The sequence below is a fragment of the Ailuropoda melanoleuca genome, chromosome 4 (genome assembly GCF_002007445.2).
Source record: "Ailuropoda melanoleuca isolate Jingjing chromosome 4, ASM200744v2, whole genome shotgun sequence".
Classification (NCBI taxonomy): domain Eukaryota; kingdom Metazoa; phylum Chordata; class Mammalia; order Carnivora; family Ursidae; genus Ailuropoda; species Ailuropoda melanoleuca.
Genome location: NC_048221.1, coordinates 25554312 through 25573654, shown reverse-complemented (window position 1 = coordinate 25573654; position 19343 = coordinate 25554312). Strand labels below are relative to the sequence as shown.

Here is a 19343-nt window from a genome sequence, read left to right as displayed (position 1 = left end):
TCCCTCTCCCTCTGCCCCTCCCCCTGCTTGCATACACACTCTCTCTAAATAAATAAAATCTTAAAAAAAAAAAAAAACAAACCCAAAAAATCCAAAAAACCGTTTGCAGGTTGCCGGTCTGGATGATGTGAGTAGCATGGCACTAAAATATTTGTCTAACGAGTTTTCTGTCAAATAGAATTCATATTAGAACAAACCTACCCAAAATTCATCATTTCTGAAAATCTGCTTCCACAATTTCAAATATGTTTTTTAAAATTTTTAAATAATTATTTGGAAAAGGACTGTTTTAGTATTTCTTATAAAGATCTTAGCAGTGTTCCATCTACCAAGTGATTCATACCTCCCCAAAGAGGTCCTTCAAGGCTGAAATAAGCAGCTGTTTGAACTGGGCAGCATTCAGTCCAACCCCACGATCCTGAAATTCTCTGTAAAAACATTAAGAAGAAAAAAACGTATAAGATTTCATACTATTCAGATTCATAAAAAAATAATCACAAATAGAATTTAGGAGACTAAACTTACAGGCAGACTTTCATATAGTGGTGCTCAGAGGGATTTTTGTAAACTATTCTTTCATACGTGGTGGCTGGAGCTGGCATCTTTTCCAAAGCTGACCACATCTAGAAATTAAAAGTCAAGAGGGCTACAAATTAGCAAGGTACAAGCTATTTTCATTTTTTTCCCCATTTTTTTAATGAGAATTTAACCCATTCTGATTTTTTTTTAAAGTAAGCTCTACACCCAATGTGGGGTTTGAACTCATGACCCTGAGATCAAGAGTCACATGCTTCTCTGACCGAACCAGCCAGGCACCCCTTGTTTTGTTTTGTTTTGACCCATTTGATTTTTTTTTTTAAGATTTTATTTTTTATTTATTCGACAGAGATAGAGACAGCCAGCGAGAGAGGGAACACAACCAGGGGCAGTGGGAGAGGAAGAAGCAGGCTCATAGCAGAAGAGCCTGATGTGCGGCTCGATCCCATAACCCCAGGATCACGCCCTGAGCCGAAGGCAGACGCTTAACCGCTGTGCCACCCAGGCGCCCCTGACCCATTTGATTTTTAAAAGAACTCCTAGTATAGTAATTCATTTAATTCCGGTCAAACCAAATTTACCTATACAGACACAAAGAATGTTTCCAGATTTTATATATGCCAGACTGTTGCACTCTTTAAATTCTGACAATATAATCCCAATAGGCATTTTTCCTTACTAAGTACCTGGCTCTGTGCTCAATGCTCCACATGCCTTAGGTCATAGGTCTTCAAAACGATCCCATGAAGTAAAAACTATTATTATTCCCACTTTTCTCCCCATTTTTGAGAAGAGAACATTGAGACTTGGCAAAGAGAGGTAACACTTGCCCAAGGGCACATAGATTCCAACCAGTCCTGAGCCACCTCAAGACCACTCTGGTATGATGCCTCCTACTTAAAAAAAAAAAAAAAAAAAAAAAAAAAGGGATGCCTGGGTGGCTCAGTCAGTTAAGCGTCTGCCTTCGGCTTAGGTCAGATCCTGAGGTCCTGAGACCGAGCCCCGCATCGGGCTCCTTGCTCAGCGGGGAGCCTGCTTCTCCCTCTGCCTGCTGCTCCCCTGGCTTATGCATGCTGTCTCTGACAAATAAATAAACAAAATCTTTTAAAAAAATAGCATACAAGAATAAAATATAAGATCTTCTTGTTTACTCTCCGTCAACACAGAACATGAACAGGAGAATGATCAGTGGTGGTTCTGCTGTCCCGTCCCATGCTGGATATGCTGTTCTCTGTTTGAAGGCCAGGTCTATACAGAGCTATTTGGTAGACCCCCACCTCCACCCCCACCCCCAAGACCGAGCTTAAACAGCAAGGGGTTTGAGAGGAGGAATTCCTGGAATGGGAACTCAATGTCATTTCTAATAGACCTGGATCCTTCAAGAATTCAGAATCTCCCTAGGGAGAATCTGTGATCGGCTCCATTCCTACCTCACTCTCCCTCTGGATAGCCCCTCCTCATCCTTTTAATTTTAGCCTAAAGCTCACTTCTTCTAGAATTTCATCTCCTTAAGAAAGCCTTCGTTTTGACACCTTGTTCTAAATTAGATTCACTTGTTATGTAATCTCTTAATACTATCTGTTCAGTATCTGGTTCCCCACTAATGGAACCAGGAAACTGAGGTTCAACCAAGGAAAGGGACTATAAACCAGCATTTACAAAAACCTCTGCATCAGGCCCAGTTCCAACCACTCCTAGATCATGTCCTCAGAGAAAACGAGAAGTCAGGGTCAAGGAGCTGCATCCAAGCATGCACTTAAAAACATGAATACTGTGTCTGGCACAGAGCAGGTATTCAATAAACACATACTGAATCAGGCCTGTATGTTCAAGCATATCTTTGGTTTCAAGACTGCAGAAATAACCACCAGATGATTCTTTCCCAATCATTAGAGTCTTCCCTGATTGGAAGGCAAAAAAATAGGACCCTCAATCACTTCATTCATTGTTTGGCACATGATAGGCGTTTTTTAAGAGTTACCATCAGCCTTGATGGAGTTGGCTGCCTGAGCTAGGGGAATGAGATTGGGCCTGGGGTTCAGGATGCCAATAACAATGAAGACTTAAGGGAGTATTCTGGAAATGGATAGTGATAATGGCTTCGTAACAGTGTTAATGTACTTTACGTCAATGGCTGTACCCTTAAAAATTGTGAATTTTATGTTACGTATATTTTACCAAAAATGACTTAAGGATCAAGTGTTTACTGAGCAGTCACCCCCACACAGGCCTCAGCCTCAGAGGCAGTGACAGTATTGCCCTCTGCAGGCTCTCCTGAGATTAAAGGAGAGGATGCCTGGGTACCCTTCATACAGTCCGGCAAATTTGCCAGGCCCACCACAACAATGAAAGCACTTCCACAGCTCTTGCTATCACCACCTTTGAAGCCAGCCTTTTCATTAAGTGACCTATTAGTAATAGGTGTCCTTGCTTCCACCTGCTCCCCCTGTCAATCTAGTCTCTACAGCAGCCAGAGTGAGCCAGTTAAAACCTATTCAAGCCCCAGGAATTCCTCTACTCAAAACCTTGCAAAGGTTCCCGTTTCACTCAGAGTAAACCCAAAGGATTTACAGGCCCTGCAAGGCCTTACCTGAATTGTACCTCTGCCTCCTCCAACAGCTCTGGCCATGCTCCCTTGCTCAACCCTTTACACCAGACTCCTCCTAGCTCTTCCTCACACACCGTTTCCCTCCTGCCTCTGCGCCTCGCTCCTAGCTTTTCCGCATGCTGGGAATACTCTTCCTCCAGGTAGCCAGATGGCTGGCTCCCTCGCTTCCTTCATGGCTTTGATCAACTCTCATCCCTCGATTTGATCCGGTGGCTGTTCTAATATGGCAGCCCCTCCATGCCCCTGTTCTAGTTTTTCCTCATAGCACTTACCCCCTTCTAACACAACTACGTAATTCATTTATTCTCTATTTGTACTTCCCTCCCCCACCCCAACAGAATGTACACTCTGCAAGAAACGGAGATCTATCTTGTTCACTACCGCTTCCCACACAGTATACATCCAATACATAAATCATGGGGCAAATCAATCATTAAAAAAAAAAAAAACAACTCAGTCCCCTACTGTTGGGCACTTCAGTTGTGTCCAACTTTTGACTAACGTCCGCCATTTATTTAGCGCCCACCTGGCGCCGGGCGCATGCGCTCTGCACACGTGGTCCCACTCACACCCCGCAGCCACCATCTGCTACCGAGACCCCGTAGTTCAGGTGCCCGGGAAGGTGCGCTGCCGAACCTCCAGCAGCGTCATGGGCCGGAGAGCATAGGTACCTCAGACGGCCGCGCGCCGCCCGCCGTAACTCCCACCTTGCGCATGCGCACCTGGCGCGCGGCCATGCGTCACCTAGCGTGGCCGACTGACCTCATTCCCGGCAAAAAGCCGCTCTGTCCTGGGCTTCTGCCTACCGGCTTTCGGTCGGACTAACCCGGCGCCTCCCTGACTCCTGTTCACTGCAAGAATACGCCAAAGCTTGGCGCTCCCCCGCAAAGGAAAGACCCCGGGCCCAGGAAACTCCGGGGGTACTTAAGTTTGGCTCCTGTTTCGTCCCCCGGAAGCGTGTCGTCTAGACGCGGATATGACGTCACCGCGCGGCGTTCTCCTAAGAACTTGGGCGTGAATCCTGATCAGAAGCTGAGACTGGCCGAGCTCAGTGCCCCCTGGTGCCCACTCCAGGGAAAGCTCTGTGAGGAAATGCGTGTGTAGGGTATGGGACTTCGGACGTGTTTATTCGGCGCAGGAGCTCACTTTCATAGTCATTCATTTATCCATCCATTCAACTTTATTTTTTTTTATTTATTTTTTTTTAAAGATTTTATTTATTCATTCGACAGAGATAGAGACAGCCAGCGAGAGAGGGAACACAAGCAGGGGGAGTGGGAGAGGAAGAAGCAGGCTCCCAGCGGAGGAGCCCGACATGGGGCTCGATCCCACAACGCCGGGATCACGCCCTGAGCCGAAGGCAGACGCTTAACCGCTGTGCCACCCAGGCGCCCCTCCATTCAACTTTACATGTAGCATCTCTTCTGCTGAGCATCTTCTGTCAAGCACCCCAAGGACCGGGGCCACTTTTAATGTCCCTTGTGGCTCCCAGCACATAGTAGGTTATCTCTCTGGGTTGACGTAAGATCCAAATGGTCCTATCTTCAAATGCAAGCCAGGTTTCATCTATGCATTTATTCGTGTTGAGTCCCAATTATGTGCTAGGTACCGGGAACTCAGAGGAGAACAAAAAGATATGGCCCTGGGGCGCCTGGGTGGCGCAGTCATTAAGCGTCTTGCCTTCGGCTCAGGGTGTGATCCCAGCCTTCTGGGATCGAGCCCCACATCAGGCTCCTCCACTAGGAGCCTGCTTCTTCCTCTCCCACTCCTCCTGCTTGTGTTCGCTCTCTCACTGGCTGTCTCTCTCTGCAAATAAATAAAATCTTAAAAAAAAAAATGAAGATATGGCCCTGTCTGTACTCAAACAGATAGCATTTGTAAATAATAATCATAATAGCAGCTAATATTTATCAAGTATTTTCTTTGGGCCAGGTGTTATGAAAAAAAACTTTTCATATGTTATGCCGTGGAACTCTCACACAACCCTAAAGTAGCTATTACTATGATCCCCATTTTACAGGGGTGGAGACTGAGGCACAAGAGGCTGTTACTTGCTCAAGATCCCACAGTTGTAAGTGGTGGAGCAGGCAGTCTGACTCTAGATGGTGCTCTCCATACTGCACCATACTTATCACCAGTTGTCTGGCCCCAGTCAGGGTTGTGTATGAGAGAGGGGCTGGGGCTGCCAAAACTTGAGTGTAAGCCCCATGAGCATGGGGCCTTGTCTGTGTTGGCTCACCATTGCATTCCAGTGTCTGGCACTCAACACATATTTAATGAATGCAGTAGTTCATAGATGGGTGTGCTGATTCTGCCTGGGGTGGGCGGTAGAGGGTTGCTCTGACCAGGCACGCATGCGCCTGAGTTGGCTGGGTCCTTCTCTTTTGTGTCTTTTCTCAAAATGCCACTTTCTGCTGTTTCCTGCAACTTCAGTCCTTGGCTATAGTCATGTTTTCCGGTTCTGTGGCTCTGCTTCCCTTCCTTCTTTCCTCAGAGGAGACAGGACTTGTTCCAGATTGGGGGAGAGGTAGAGGAAATCCACACAGACCCCACAGACAGTGGCATTTGCTTTCTTAGAAGAGGTTAGGTTTCAGCAACTGCCAAAACTCACTCCAAATACATCCTCTGCCACTTTTTCATCCTCCTCATCTGTCACACGGAGAGATTAGTAGCATCTACCTCAGAGCTGTAAGGAAGAAATAGTTGGTGTAAAGTATCTGGCTCAGGAAACACTCAGTAATGGGAGAGGGTCCCCAAAACCAGCCACCTGGCAAACCCATCCTGCCAGGCTCCAGCCCAGGAAAACCAGAGCAGCTCATGCATTTTAGACTTCAAAGAACTTGGATAATTTTCACTTTTCTACACCAAACCCTGAAAAGGAAGTGCCTTCCAACCTGCCTGAATTTTCTCAGTGTTGCCTCATTAATTCAGAGTTTAGAATAAAAGAGATACCTTTGAATGATAAAGACAGTAGTTGGTTGACTTTTTTTTTCAGTTAAACTTCATCTACTTTCTTAATAGATACTGTTGGCATGTGGCCTACATTACAAATAGTATGAAAGGATAAACAATGAAAAGTAAGTCTCCCTCCCACCCCTTACCCAACCAGCCTTTCTCCTCAGGGGCATCCACTGGTAGGAGTTTCGTAAGTGTCCTTCCAGAGATGGGGTAGGGGGGATTTCCCTTCTTAACAATATATCTTAACGTCACTCCAACACATAATACACAAACCTGCCTCAGTCTCTACAAAATAAGTTGCCCAGCATTGCATTGGTGGAGTCATTTGGCTCAAGACGGCCCTTCCAGACACTGTGTTTCTGACATTTCAGAGCAAATTTGTTGGGGCATATCTGTGAGTATTTTATGTTCCTGGAAGCTATGGCAGCCAAGAAAGAGTTGAGTCCACACTTCCTCCCCCCTGCTATGTTCAGCTTCCCCTCCCTGCCTTGTGAACTGGTGCCAAATGGCTTTTGCAAAAACGGAGGTGCTTTCACAACGTTGGGAAGAAAAGGCAAGAGAGAGGCCCAAGTAGGATTACAGCCACAAATCTCCATCAGGCTCATGGGAATCATATCCACTCATGTCAGCAGATTGAGAAGGTAGGACAAAGGGAGTGAAAATGACCAGAAGCTCAAAGCTATAGAACGACAGCTGTTGTTTCCATTTAGGGAGACTTGCCAAGTGCCAGAGAGCTTGCTCACGTTATCCCATCTACCCTGCAATGTCACATTATTGCCTCTCACAGATGAAAAGAAGAAAGGAGTTTAGAGAGGGTAAGTCATTTATCTAAGGTGATGAGAAGCCCCAGAACCGTGGGATGAAAAGGCTGGACGTTGCTCTTTGAGGCAACCCTAAGCATCCCTTCCAAATAGGAAATTGAAAAGCAAGCATGTTTTTGCATCCCCAGAGGCCGAGCATGAGACAGGGATCCTTGTGGAAGTAATTTATTGGGGGCAGCTCTCATGGGAAACCTGCAAGGGAGAAGGAAAGCAGGATGGGCAGGGGAAGAAGCTAAGCGAAGATGTGGGTTCAGCTGAAGCCCAGCCTCAGGCTGATCCCACACGAGCCCTGGAGCATAAATGATACCAGCAAGCTTCCAGCCTGGAGGCAAGGGGGCCAAGCCTTCATCATACTCCGCACCCCCCACCCCAGTCAGTGATTGCCAGCTGCAGGGTTGCCAGATTTAGCAAATACACTTGCCCAGTTAAATTGGAGTTTCAGATAAACGGTGAATAGGGTATCCTTATGCTAAGAAAGTATTCATTGTCTGAAATTAAATTTAGCTGGGCATCCTGTATTTTGTCTGGCAACCCCAGGAGGTGAGAGGAAGAGGATGGGGCACCACCTCTCAGCCATCTCCCATCGTCTGAGGGTGGTTCTCTGGGAGAAGGGCAGCAGTGTTTCCTCAGCAGCCAGTACTCACAGCAGGTGTGGGGGCAGCAGCCAGTAAAGGGGATCTGGGAAGGGGACATCAGCAGCACATCCTGCAGGCAAGGACTCTGGGGAGCAGCTCACCAGTCAATGGTAAAAAAGACCAGAAGCTCCTGCCCAGACTGTCAAGTGCAGACCATCCTCATGGTCTTGGGGAGTAGCACAATGGCCTGGCCCCTGCCTCAGCCCCTGCCCGGCCCCAACCATGGCTGCTGTCTAAGGATGTTTTTGCCCCTTCCCAGTCAGTCCCCTGCTTGTGTTGGGGGCTGGAGTGGGAGCCAGGCTATTTAACTGTGTTTCATCCAGCATTTCTGAAATGTATTTAAATGATGGAGGAAGCTTTTCTTACAAGTGACCTTAGAAACATCTCCCCTAAGGGAAAAAAAAAAAAGGCTCTAGGACCCTAGGAAGGGAGAATTTGGGGAAGGGATAACCACCCTGTAATTGAGCATCCTGTTTCTGGAGGGGCCCAAGAGCCTTTCTTAAAATTCAGAAATCCTTTCTGAGGGATTCAGCGGGTTCCTACAAAGAAGTCCACCTTGACTGTTCCCGCCCCCCTTTCTCTGGAGGCCTCTGTATCTCCATTATAGGAACCTGGGGGATCTGTGGGTTCTGACCTATAAGAGACCCAAGACATAGAGGTAAGTGAAAAGATCAATCAGGGGGTGCGGGGTGGGCAACACTGATGTCCAGCATGACCCCATTTATGTAAAACACACCCAATAAACCAGCCGTAGGGGCCTCTCTGTTGATACATATGTATGTATAAGCATATTTTTTAAACATTTTGCTTGACTTATTTTTTTTAAGATTTTATTTATTTATTTATCAGAGAGAGAGAGAGGAAGAGACAGAGAGAACACAAACGGGGAGTGGCAGAGGCAGGGGGAGAAGCACGCTCCTTGCTGAGCAAGGCACCTGACGTGGGACTCGATCCCAGGACCCTGGGATCATGACCTGAGCCGAAGGCAGATGCTTAACCAACTGAAGGACCCTGACGTCCCTGTTTGACTTGTTTTAAAGTGACAGGGCATTATTTGTATAATTTAATAACGGTCAAATTATAAAATTGTTAAATAAAAATCAGGACTTGCCCCTAACTGTCACAAGAGGGAGCCATGGACCACACCCATCTGCATGCCTCTCTCTTCCCACTTGGAAAAACAGACTTCCTCAAGACGCCCCCTCCTGCCCCCCAACTCCCACCCTCCACCTCCCCCACCCCAAGGCAGGAGAGAGGAAACAGGGAGCGGAGGCCTGCCATCCCTTATCGGCAATTCCGAAATCCAAGAAAAACATGGAAACCAAATCTTTCCTCATGTGGCACCCAACGCTGAATCTGAACAGAGATGAAGCTTTTTATAGCTTTTGTCCCATTTACTGTGGATATTCATACTTTGCACAGCAGAAATGTCAGTGCATTTGATCACGTAAGGCAGCTTCAGAGCCCTCTGTGGATGTCACATATTCTGTGGGGCACACACCCTGATACCTTTCTAAAACGGGAAAACTTCTGAATTCAGAATCACATCCGGCTCTTGGAGGTTTGGTGGGGGATTGTAGACCTATACTCATGTCAATAGTTGCCACTTTCTTGCCCTTAAGAATCCTTCCTTTTCCTCCCATCTCCTGCTGGAGCCCGGGCACTCCCTAGGTGTGCCCTAAGGTTCCCAGTCATTGCCAGGAGGATAGACAGACCAAAGATCCAACAATCCACGAAGGAAAGTTTCCTCTAGGAGCCACGGGAGAGGGGCCTTCCTGTTGCAGAAAGGAGCCACCTGATACCCTCTCCCGGACTAGGCTAATGATGGTCACGCAAGACCTTCACCCCATCACAGGCACACACAGGCAACCGCAGGCCCACTTGCTGGTGACTTCCAGTATGGAGCCCCAGGGCAGCTGGAGGCACAGGGCAGCAGCTAGGTACCTGGCCCTGACTTCAGCGGGTCATGTGAGGACATCTCCACTGCCCCATCTGTGACCATGCCCACCCTCTCTCCTTTCAGGGATGGAGGGGTAGTATGAACATCATGCAACTTTGGCGGGGGGAGAGAGAGGTGGCTGGTGAGGAAGCCCAGTCTGTATGGTTAAAGGAGCAGTGTTGAAGATGTAACAAGATGAAGGATCAGAAGAGCCGGCTCCCACCTGTCAGGGGAGGGTATGTCTGTGTGCCTGTGTGCATGCGTAAGAGACAGACAGATGGATAGCAGACAAAGTGATGAAACAGATGGGGTGAGGGAGGAGAGGAGGAGAGACAAGAGACAGTCTAAGAGTTAAAAAAAAAAATGCTCCCCAAACTGGCCAAAGAGTATTTCAGCAAACACTTTTGGAACAGACCCAGTGAATTGCCACTTTTAATAAAAGACTTCTTGATCTAAGACAGCAAGTCCCCAAAGCAGAAGGCTAGTGTATGTGCATGTAAAAATTTGCATCCATTATTTTAGAACAATATTTATTTCACTAACCAACAAATGATTATCCTGAGATCGATACATCCAGGGCTTGGGAAGTAAATGAGGGACCCAAAGTCAGCATTTATATACATATATTTTAAATTTTTTTATTATATTATGTTAGTCACCATACAGTACATCCCTGGTTTCTGATGTAAAGTTCAATGATTCATTAGTTGCGTATAACACCCAGTGCACCATGCAATATGTGCCCTCCTTACTACCCCTCACCAGCCTATCCCATTCCCCCCCTCCCCTCTGAAGCTCTGTTTGTTTCTCAGAGTCCATAGTCTCTCATGCTTCATTCCCCCTTCTGATTACCCCCCCTTTCTTTACCTTTCTTCTCCTACCGATCTTCCTAGTTCTTATGTTCCATAGATGAGAGAAATCATATGATAATTCTCTTTCTCTGGCTTGACTTATTTCACTTAGCATTATCTCCTCCAGTGCCGTCCATGTTGCAGCAAATGTTGAGAAATCGTTCTTTTTGAAAGCTGAGTAATATTCTATTGTATAAATGGACCACAACTTCTTAATCCAGTCATCTGTTGAAGGGCATCTCAGCTCAGCATTTATATTTAATTAAAACCTAAAATTTTTCTGAAGGCAGTGGAAAAGCCCTGGCTGGTATGAAGTCCAGGGAGTTGACCCCCTTCAAAGGGAGCCTGACCTTGATTCCAGGCAGAGCCTTGGACCCCTTCTGGAATGGCAGCTAGGAGCAGAGCCAAATCAACGGACCACTTTCCAAGCCTAACCCCAAGGGGCAAGAAGCAGAGAAGAACTCCCCTCCAGAAAACTCCTTTGGGCAAACAGCACTGATGCTCATTTCCAGAGTGTGGCAGAGGGATGAGGGTTATCAATAAGGTGAACGAGCCCTTCCAGGGAGGGCAGGACACCAGTCTGGGTTATTAAAGAGACTGGAAGATGAGCAGGCAGTCCCTTGGGGCCCCCTTAGAGGCTGGAAGGCAGGTAAGCTTGTTTCCTACCTAGCAGGAGGCTGGGCCATGGATAGCCTTAGCTATTTACTGAGTGAACAACCGGTCACGTTCCCCAGCAGGGGACGGATGTGTGGCCTCAGTGATCATGCCCTGAGCTGCCACATACTGGCCTGGTTCACGTGAGCCAACAGGGCTCCAGAATCCACTGGAAATCAGGCCAGACATCGCTTTTTTTTTTTTAAGATTTTATTTTATTTATTTATTTGACAGAGACAGCCAGCGAGAGAGGGAACACAAGCAGGAGGAGTGGGAGAGGAAGAAGCAGGCTCCCAGTGGAGAAGCCTGATGTGGGGCTCGATCCCAGAACGCTGGGATCACACCCTGAGCCGAAGGCAGATGCTTAACGACTGTGCCACCCAGGCACACCCAGACATCGTTTTTGTAAGTCACCTTCAATCATAAACTGTCTCTGTCTCTCTTTTTTAATCTTTTTTTTAAAGATTTTTCATTTTTTAATTTTTTTTTAAAGATTTTATTTATTTATTTACAGAGATAGAGACAGCCAGCGAGAGACGGAACACAAGCAGGGGGAGTGGGAGAGGAAGAAGCAGGCTCATAGCAGAAGAGCCTGATGTGGGGCTCGATCCCATAACGCCGGGATCACGCCCTGAGCCGAAGGCAGACGCTTAACCGCTGTGCCACCCAGGCGCCCCTCATTTTTTAATTTTTAAGTCATCTCTACACCCAACGTGAGGTTGGAACCTACAACCCCGAGATCGAGAGTTGCATGCTCCACCCACTAAGCCAGCCAGGCGCCTCTCCCTACTTGTTACTTGTGTGACCGTGGGCAAGATACTTCACGTCTCCCTGCCTCAGTTTTCTGGCTGTAAAATGGGCACAGCTTAAAAAATAAAAATAAAATGGGCAGGGCTTGTATGTACCCTTTATGGGTGTGTGAGAACTTGATAAGGTGATGCGTGGAACAGACGTGGAAGAGCAGCAGCTGGCCTGACCCACCATATAATCTCCCAGTACTCTCTGCGAACTTCCTTTGGAAGAAGCAACAAGGCAGGTTCCCTGGGATGGGGAATACTCACGGGGCCTCAAATGGAAGGCAGACTTACATGCCTGGGCAGCACCATCCAACTTGTGTTCCTTGCGTCAGTCACTCCTGGTGCTGCATCTGCACTGGACAAGAAGCCCAGGCAGAGGGCAAACTGAGACTGAGCCATGGCCTGTCCCTCGGCTCCCTCAGGGCCTGCCCAGCGGAGTCCATCCTCCAGGAAGTGGGGTACAGAGTCTGCTTGTGATTCTTGGGGCTTTCCACTGTTGCTTCAGAAGCTTCTGGCAGGCTTTCAGGCAAGGCTGTGCTGAATGACCCTTTTCTTCTTTCCAAGACTGCCATGAAAGGTACCCACCCCATGGCCCAATGGGCCCGTGCTTGGGGGTCAGCCAGCTGGCGGTCACTGGCAAGCGCTTCATAATCACAAAGGCAAAAAGTGGGGTGCCAAGGGGGAGCTGTGCGTGTCTGCTTTCAAGTCTTCTTAACACGGTGGGGCCAGAAGTGCAGGCCCAGGGGAGAACACGACAACCCAGTTTTTGGGTCTGTCCAAAGGACTCTTTCATATGCTCTGCTCACGGCTTCCGGTTGATGCGTTCCCGGGACAGCTGAGGAGGTGGGACCTGTGTCCTGCCACTGCAGACCCTGCGCGCTGTCCTGGTGGGACAGGAGCACACCCCGCTGCCCGATGAGCCCCGTGTGGGTGCGACGGTGACGTGAGCCTTAGCTGCCCTTCACCCGGGGCATAACAAGTCCTGCACCTAGTACGGTTTCCAGTTTGCAGGACTTAGCCCAGGCCAGAGGCATCTTCAGAGACCCTGGGCACAGTCCCTCATCACTCAAACCCACCCAGACCGGCCCGTGTCCCCAGCACCACACTAAGCTCAGAATTCTTGATGAATGTGAAAGATTGGACCAAGCAGTGTGTCTAATATCTACTCTTTTTTCCACACCAATGATTTTTGCTCTCACCCGTATTATTTCCATCTACTTTTTTCTAGGTTTATTTTTGATTTTTGATGTTTCTTTTTTTTTTTTTTAAGATTTTTTAATTTATTTATTCGACAGAGATAGAGACAGCCAGCGAGAGAGGGAACACAAGCAGGGGGAGTGGGAGAGGAAGAAGCAGGCTCAGTGCGGAAGAGCCTGATGTGGGGCTTGATCCCAGAACGCCGGGATCACGCCCTGAGCCAAAGGCAGACGCCTAACCGCTGTGCCACCCAGGCGCCCCTCTTTTTTTTTTTTTATTTAAAGATTTTACTTTTAAGGGGCGCCTGGATGGCTCAGTCGGTGAAGCGTCTGCCTTTGGCTCAGGTCACGATCCCAGGGTCCTGGGATTGAGCCCCACATCAGGCTCCCTGCTCAGTGGGGAGCCTGCTTCTCCCTCTCCCTCTGCTGCTCCCCCTGCTTGTGCTCTCTTTCTCTAATAAATAGAATCTTTAAAAAAAAAAAAAAGATTTTATTTTTAAGTGGTCCCTACACCCAGCGTGGAGCTCGAACTCACAAGGCGGAGATCAAGAGTTGCCTGTTATACCAACTAAGGCAGCCAGGTGCCCCTCTTCTTTGTTAACAGGTGTACTGAGGCCTCGATTGTTCCCTCCGAACACTGCGTTAGTTGCCGCTCACCCGTCTGAGACATCACATTTTCACATCTTGTTTTTAAGATCTGTGTCCCACTCTTCTAAATTAAAAAAATTTAATATATTTTAATTTTATTTAATATATTTTTATATTATAAAATAATAAATTATATTAAATAAAATTTAATTTTATTATATTTTAATAAGTTAAAATATAAAGTTTAAACTACAACTATAGTTTTAAACTATAAAGTTTATCTTACTTTATTTCCAGAACTACTTGGTTGCAAACTCTCTGTAAAAAGATTTGGAGGACTCAAGCTCTAAGGATTTTTTTTTTTTTTTTTAAAGTAGGCTCCATGCCCAGCATGGAGCCCAGCGCGGGGCTCAAATCCATGACCCCGAGATCAAGACCTGAGCTGAGATCGAGAGTCAGATGCTTAATCAACTGAGTATCCCAGGTGCCCTGAAACTCTGGGAATTTTAAGGGGTCCTAAGTACAACAGACAAGGGTCAAAAGGAATAGTCTGATGCCTCTTGCCTTTTGTTTCTTTTTTTTTTTTTAAGACTTTATTTATTTATTTGACAGAGACAGAGACAGCCAGCGAGAGATGGAACACAAGCAGGGGGAGTGGGAGAGGAAGAAGCAGGCTCATAGTGGAGGAGCCTGATGTGAGGCTTGATCCCATAACGCCGGGATCACGCCCTGACCCGAAGGCAGACGCTTAACTGCTGTGCCACCCAGGCACCCCTTGCCTTTTGTTTCTGCTATACAATTTCAGCTGAATAAAAATTACAAACATGATTTCTTAAAAGACAACTAATAACTCATCCAAACAAGGTCTCCCAAAGTCTTAGAAGAAGCCTTACTTGAAAAATCCCTTTTTAAAGTTAACAGGAAATCTGCCAACGTTGTGCTTAAATACGAGCTTAGGAACAGAAACCATGTGCATGTTGCTGATCTAGATTTATTAAATTTATTTCATGTCATTGTGGTCACTTTTACAGCTGTTTAGACTTATTTTCAATCACATGACTGTTGACAGAATTCACAGAATTCATTAACAAGCTAGTATTTTACACCCAAGGGTCTTCGGTAGCACAGCAAGATAGAAAAGAGGCCCACGAGGTGCTTGTGTGTGTAATCCGAGTCTGATTATAGAACATTATTGCTTCATTAGTCCTATTTTTAAAAATAATCAATGGTTTCCAGGAAACCCACCCTGCCAGGTGTTCTTCCGACGGTGACTGTTCCGGGCTCACTCATGACAGGGCTGCCATGCAGGGGTCCATCAGCCCCCCAACCGTATTCTCCACTGCTCCGGCAGCTAGAGGGCCGGCGGACATGGGACCGCGCCCCTCCTCGCGTGCCAGTATCGTAGCTTGCACCTTGCTCCCTGGTCTTGCAGCTGATGCACTTGCATTCACACAGGGGCCTCTACACTAAACTTAAACTAGACATAAACAAGAAGGGCTCAGCAGATGGGAGACTAATGCTCCTAAAACAGCCACTGACCATGCAGGGGAGAACGTCGAAGCAGCAGACCTCTCGGTCTGTGAGGGATGTTTTAAAGAAAATGGCCTCGGCGATTACGGTCCCAAGGCAGCCGCTTGGTGACATGAACTTGAAGACTTCTGGGTAGATTTCATGGATAGGTTTTCTTAATATTATCCCATGGGAGTTTCTATATTGTGAAAAATATCTTGGAGATTGCCTCATGGCCCCAAAGCTCTGTGGATCTGTTGAGACCGGGGACAGGGACTGGCCTCCTCAGGGACGCTGGTGCTCCGACCGCATGTGGGGCAGGATCCCTGAGAAATGGTAGCCGCGTCCGATTCTGGAGATGGGGGCAGATGCTGTGTGTGAGTGTGGGCTGCGGGTGGGGTCTCAGTCCAGCTTCTTGTTGTTGCCTGTGCTGTGCACAGAAGCTAAGAAGTCGATGATGAGCTTGGCCGTCTTCCTGGGCCTCTCCATCACCACTGAGTGCCCACAGTTTTCCAGAAGTTCCACCTGGCAGTTGGCAATCGACTTGGCCAACATGTCAGCCCCAGACACGTCGAGCACCTGCAGGGCAAGAGAGGACGCTAGGCAGAAAAGACTCGGGTACCCGTGCGCGCTCAGGGGACCAGATGCTGGCCGAGGCCTGGCAGGGGTGACTTTTAGGACCAAGTCACTTCAGTGTTGGGGCACGTGGCTGGCTGACAGAAGTGACTGCAGGCATTAGTCTGCAATTGCTGCCAGGACTGTGTGGCTGCCAGTAGTCCTGAAACACACAGTCCCTGCCCAGGAGGAGGAGGTTTTTCAGTCTGGTGGGGAAGCCAGACTGGTCAGTGGACGAGGGCTCTGGGCGGGGAGCATCCTGGGAGCTGAGAATGCACATGGGAGGAGGATTCGTGCAAGAGGGGGGCAGGTCACAGCAAGGGCAGGGGACGGCAGTTAGCTTGATGCTGAGACAGCACGCGGGGAGCGGGGAGGGCATGGTGGAGAGATGGGGGGTCAGGCCTCCATCTGAGGGCAGTGGGGAGCAGCAGGGCTGTGTCAGGGATGGACATGATTAGGCCGGACTAGAGAAGGCCAGCTCTGGGAAGGGCACACAGGGAAGACACAGGACGTGAAGGCTAATTATCCCAAACGGGGCGGAGGAGCGTCTTTTTGAGAGTCTTTTGGGGGTCCCCAGAGTGGTATGACCGCAGGCCCTGGCGTTTGTGAATAACGGGGAATGCTCTTTCTATATGAAAGGCACCACCCATTCCAGGGCTGACCTTTCTGAACAATGCACTTAATTTCACTGTCACCTGGGTTACCTTGCTATTTACACCCAATCAACGCTTTCTCCCCAACACCATCCAGTAGTGTCATATTTGCATTCAGGCCCCATTCGTCATTCACCTTCAACTCATCCCACACAAGAGGACCCCTCCCCTCATCCTCAATGCAAAAGCAAGACCCCTAACAGACTCAAGTGCTGTCTGTGTTTGAGCTCCATTCTCATCAACCCAGACCGTTAAAACCAAGATTTTCCACCCGGGAAGTGGGGGGGCAGCATGCCTCAGCCAAGGCATGGAGCATGAAGCACAGCAAAACACCCCCGGGGGCCACAAATAGGAGCAGCTAATGGGGAGCTTAGTGAGAGGGGCACCCCGAGAAGGAATCAGACACCCCTGCCTGCCCCGCACTCACAGGGAAGGCTGCCGCGGCAATTGAGCAGAAATAAAGCCCAGCTTCTGTAGAAAAGTCCCCAGAAGAAATGCAGATGGAGTCAACGGGTCAAAGCATGAAAAAGTAGAAACTCCCAACTGAATGTCTATCCTGCAGAGAGGTCAGATCCCAGAGCTCAAGAATACCCACAGGAGCCTCTAGCTTTGACACTGTTACGCTGGTCAGATCCAGGATTCCCCATGGTCACTCAGATGTATGGGAAATAGCTATATGGACCCTCGTGAGGCATGCACATCTACGGGGACCACACCAGCTATGTCTTGGACAAGACCTTCACGTAGATGGTCAAACAATTTTCCTCCAACCCATTTCAGGGCAGGGCCAAGACTAGGGTGAAGGAACTGAGGCCCTTGCCTTGGGCACAAAATTAAAGCAGGCTCCAAAAAACTTAGTAATTAAGATGAAGATTATTTTAATGCAGTAATTTTTTTAAAAAAATAGGCATTAATGCAAAAAGATCCACCGTGAACAAAATATAAAAATCACAAAGACAGGATCTGACCCTGCACTCACGTGACCCACCTCACACTAGTTCGAGCTCTGCCAGGCATTATAATGGCAGGTAGACTAGAAGTTGCGGGAGCTCAGGGATCCTGTCTGTCTTGGTGCCCGCTGTATCCCCAGGGCCTCACACGGTGTCAGGCACATACGAGGTGCTCAGTATAAATCTGTTAGCTGACTTAAATGTATAGGCTGTCAGCTGGTGGGTTTGTTCCTCAGTTTGTTTATATACTTTCTAGCTTATTTCCTCGCTCACTCACTATATACTCTGGGTCTCCTGCATCCCAGGCACTGTGGTGGCAGCATGAAGGGACATAAAGAGTAATAGACCTTATATATCTCCACAAGGCCCTCCCATTCTGGTGGACTGAACACAGAGGGGAAATACTTGAACTGATATGCAGAAATCCTCTTAGGAAGGACTGCCGGGATCAGTTGTGTGGGCTGTATACTGCCCAAATCCAGCAGGCATGATTTACATAGACAACAATGGGCATAGCTCCCCGGCAGTTGTACAGCAGACTGGCTGGGCTACAGGGGCCCAAAGAAGAGGGTGGCTGAATTCAACCTGAAAGGCGTGGGCCGGTGACACCAAATGCTGACAACAGAGCAGGAAAAGAGCCAGATGCTTGGGAAGCAAAAGGCCATAAAATTAAGGGCCCCTGAAGCCTTTGCTATTTGGATTCTGCACTGGGGATGGTCCATAGAACACAGAGAAGATCTGATCATATTTATAGTAGGCCCATGGAATGTTAGGCTCTTTTTTCAGAACAAAATGGACTTCAGAGTTCTGGAAAAAATTCTGGACCATAGGCAGAGGCCAACTCTCAGAGGCAAAGCACATGAGTAATAAATAACTTATTTTCTTGTCACTGGAGAAAGATCTCCCTCAAGTGTGTTACTTCACACGAGCCTCACATCACCCGAGCAGTAGAAGAGAAACCCAGGCTTTGGAGCAGCTGAGTGGCTTGCTCAAGGTCACGGGCTGATACAGGGCAAAGACAGGGCTGGAACCCAGACTTTCAGAGCCCAAGCCCAGAGAGCTCACTTCTGCATTGTCTCTGCAGGGTAGGGCAATGGGTCTTTGCCTCTCTGTGTTGGTCCCTGAGAGCCCCAAATCACCTTTGGGATTTTCAGACCGAAGAAAGGCCTTCATTGTTTTAACTTGATTTCTTATTGAATAACCCCCTGCTGGGCTACTCCGTGTCCTGCTTTTCCACTCAGGTGCACAAGAAGCTCCTTTTAGTCCCTTGGCTGCTGTAGAAGGGAGCAAAGAGCTCTCCCTCCTCTCCATGCCCACATCACTGCACTGCACATCCTCGCTGTACCTGGCTGGTTTGGGAGAGCTGTATCCGACGCCATCACCAGTCCCTCCCCACACCCACTGGGGGCACTGTCCTGGCTCCTTTTCCCCATGGATCATCTTGGGCCTGATAAGGGCTCCACTTCTCATTGCCTCTTCTTGCTTTGTTTTTTTTAATTTAATTAATTTATTTAAAAGAAACAGAGAGCATGAGCAGGGGGAGGAGGCAGAGGGAGAAGCAGACTCCCACTGAGCAGGGAGCCCAATGCGATGTGGGGCTCGATCCCAGGACCCCGAGATCACGACCTGAGCCAAAGGCAGACGCTTAATTGATTGGGCCACGCAGGCACCCCTCCTCTTGCTTTAAACTTTAGAAGAACTCTGAATAAGATACCATTTCTAAAGAACAGTTGCAAGAAAAAAGGAGCTTCTGGGGTATAAATCAGTCTCTCTCTGGAGGGTCTGTTATTGCTTGTGTCGCCCCTCTAAAATCCATATTTTGAAGTTCTAACCTCCAATACCTTAAAAGGGGACTTTATTTGGAAATAGGGTTGTTGCAAATGTAATTAGTTAAGATGAGGTCACACTGGTGCAGGGTGGGCCCCTCACTCAATATGACTGCCTTCCTTACAAAAATTTAAACGCAGAGACACACAGGCACAGGGAGAACTCTGTGTGAGATGGCAGTGTGACACATCTATCAGCCAAGGAA

The 19343-nt window shown here is 48.0% G+C and overlaps 1 protein-coding gene across 13 annotated transcripts in view; it reads right to left on the bottom strand.

Annotated features, from left to right (window-relative positions):
* ABHD6 (abhydrolase domain containing 6, acylglycerol lipase) overlaps positions 1-19343 on the bottom strand; it is a 79176-nt gene that overhangs the window by 4048 nt on the left and 55785 nt on the right. For 8 of the 13 annotated variants that reach the window (XM_019805385.2, XM_034658531.1, XM_019805388.2 and 5 more), the window contains 2 exons: positions 526-623; positions 344-428 (listed from right to left, as the gene is read on the bottom strand). In XM_019805385.2, the coding sequence (XP_019660944.1) occupies positions 344-428; positions 526-623 (183 nt within the window). Of the gene's footprint in view, positions 1-343; positions 429-525; positions 624-3127; positions 3630-3671; positions 3872-3907; positions 4113-14561; positions 15673-19343 lie in introns of those variants that run through there. The other 5 variants (XM_019805407.2, XM_034658535.1, XM_011231490.3 and 2 more) reach the window with 5 other exon arrangements.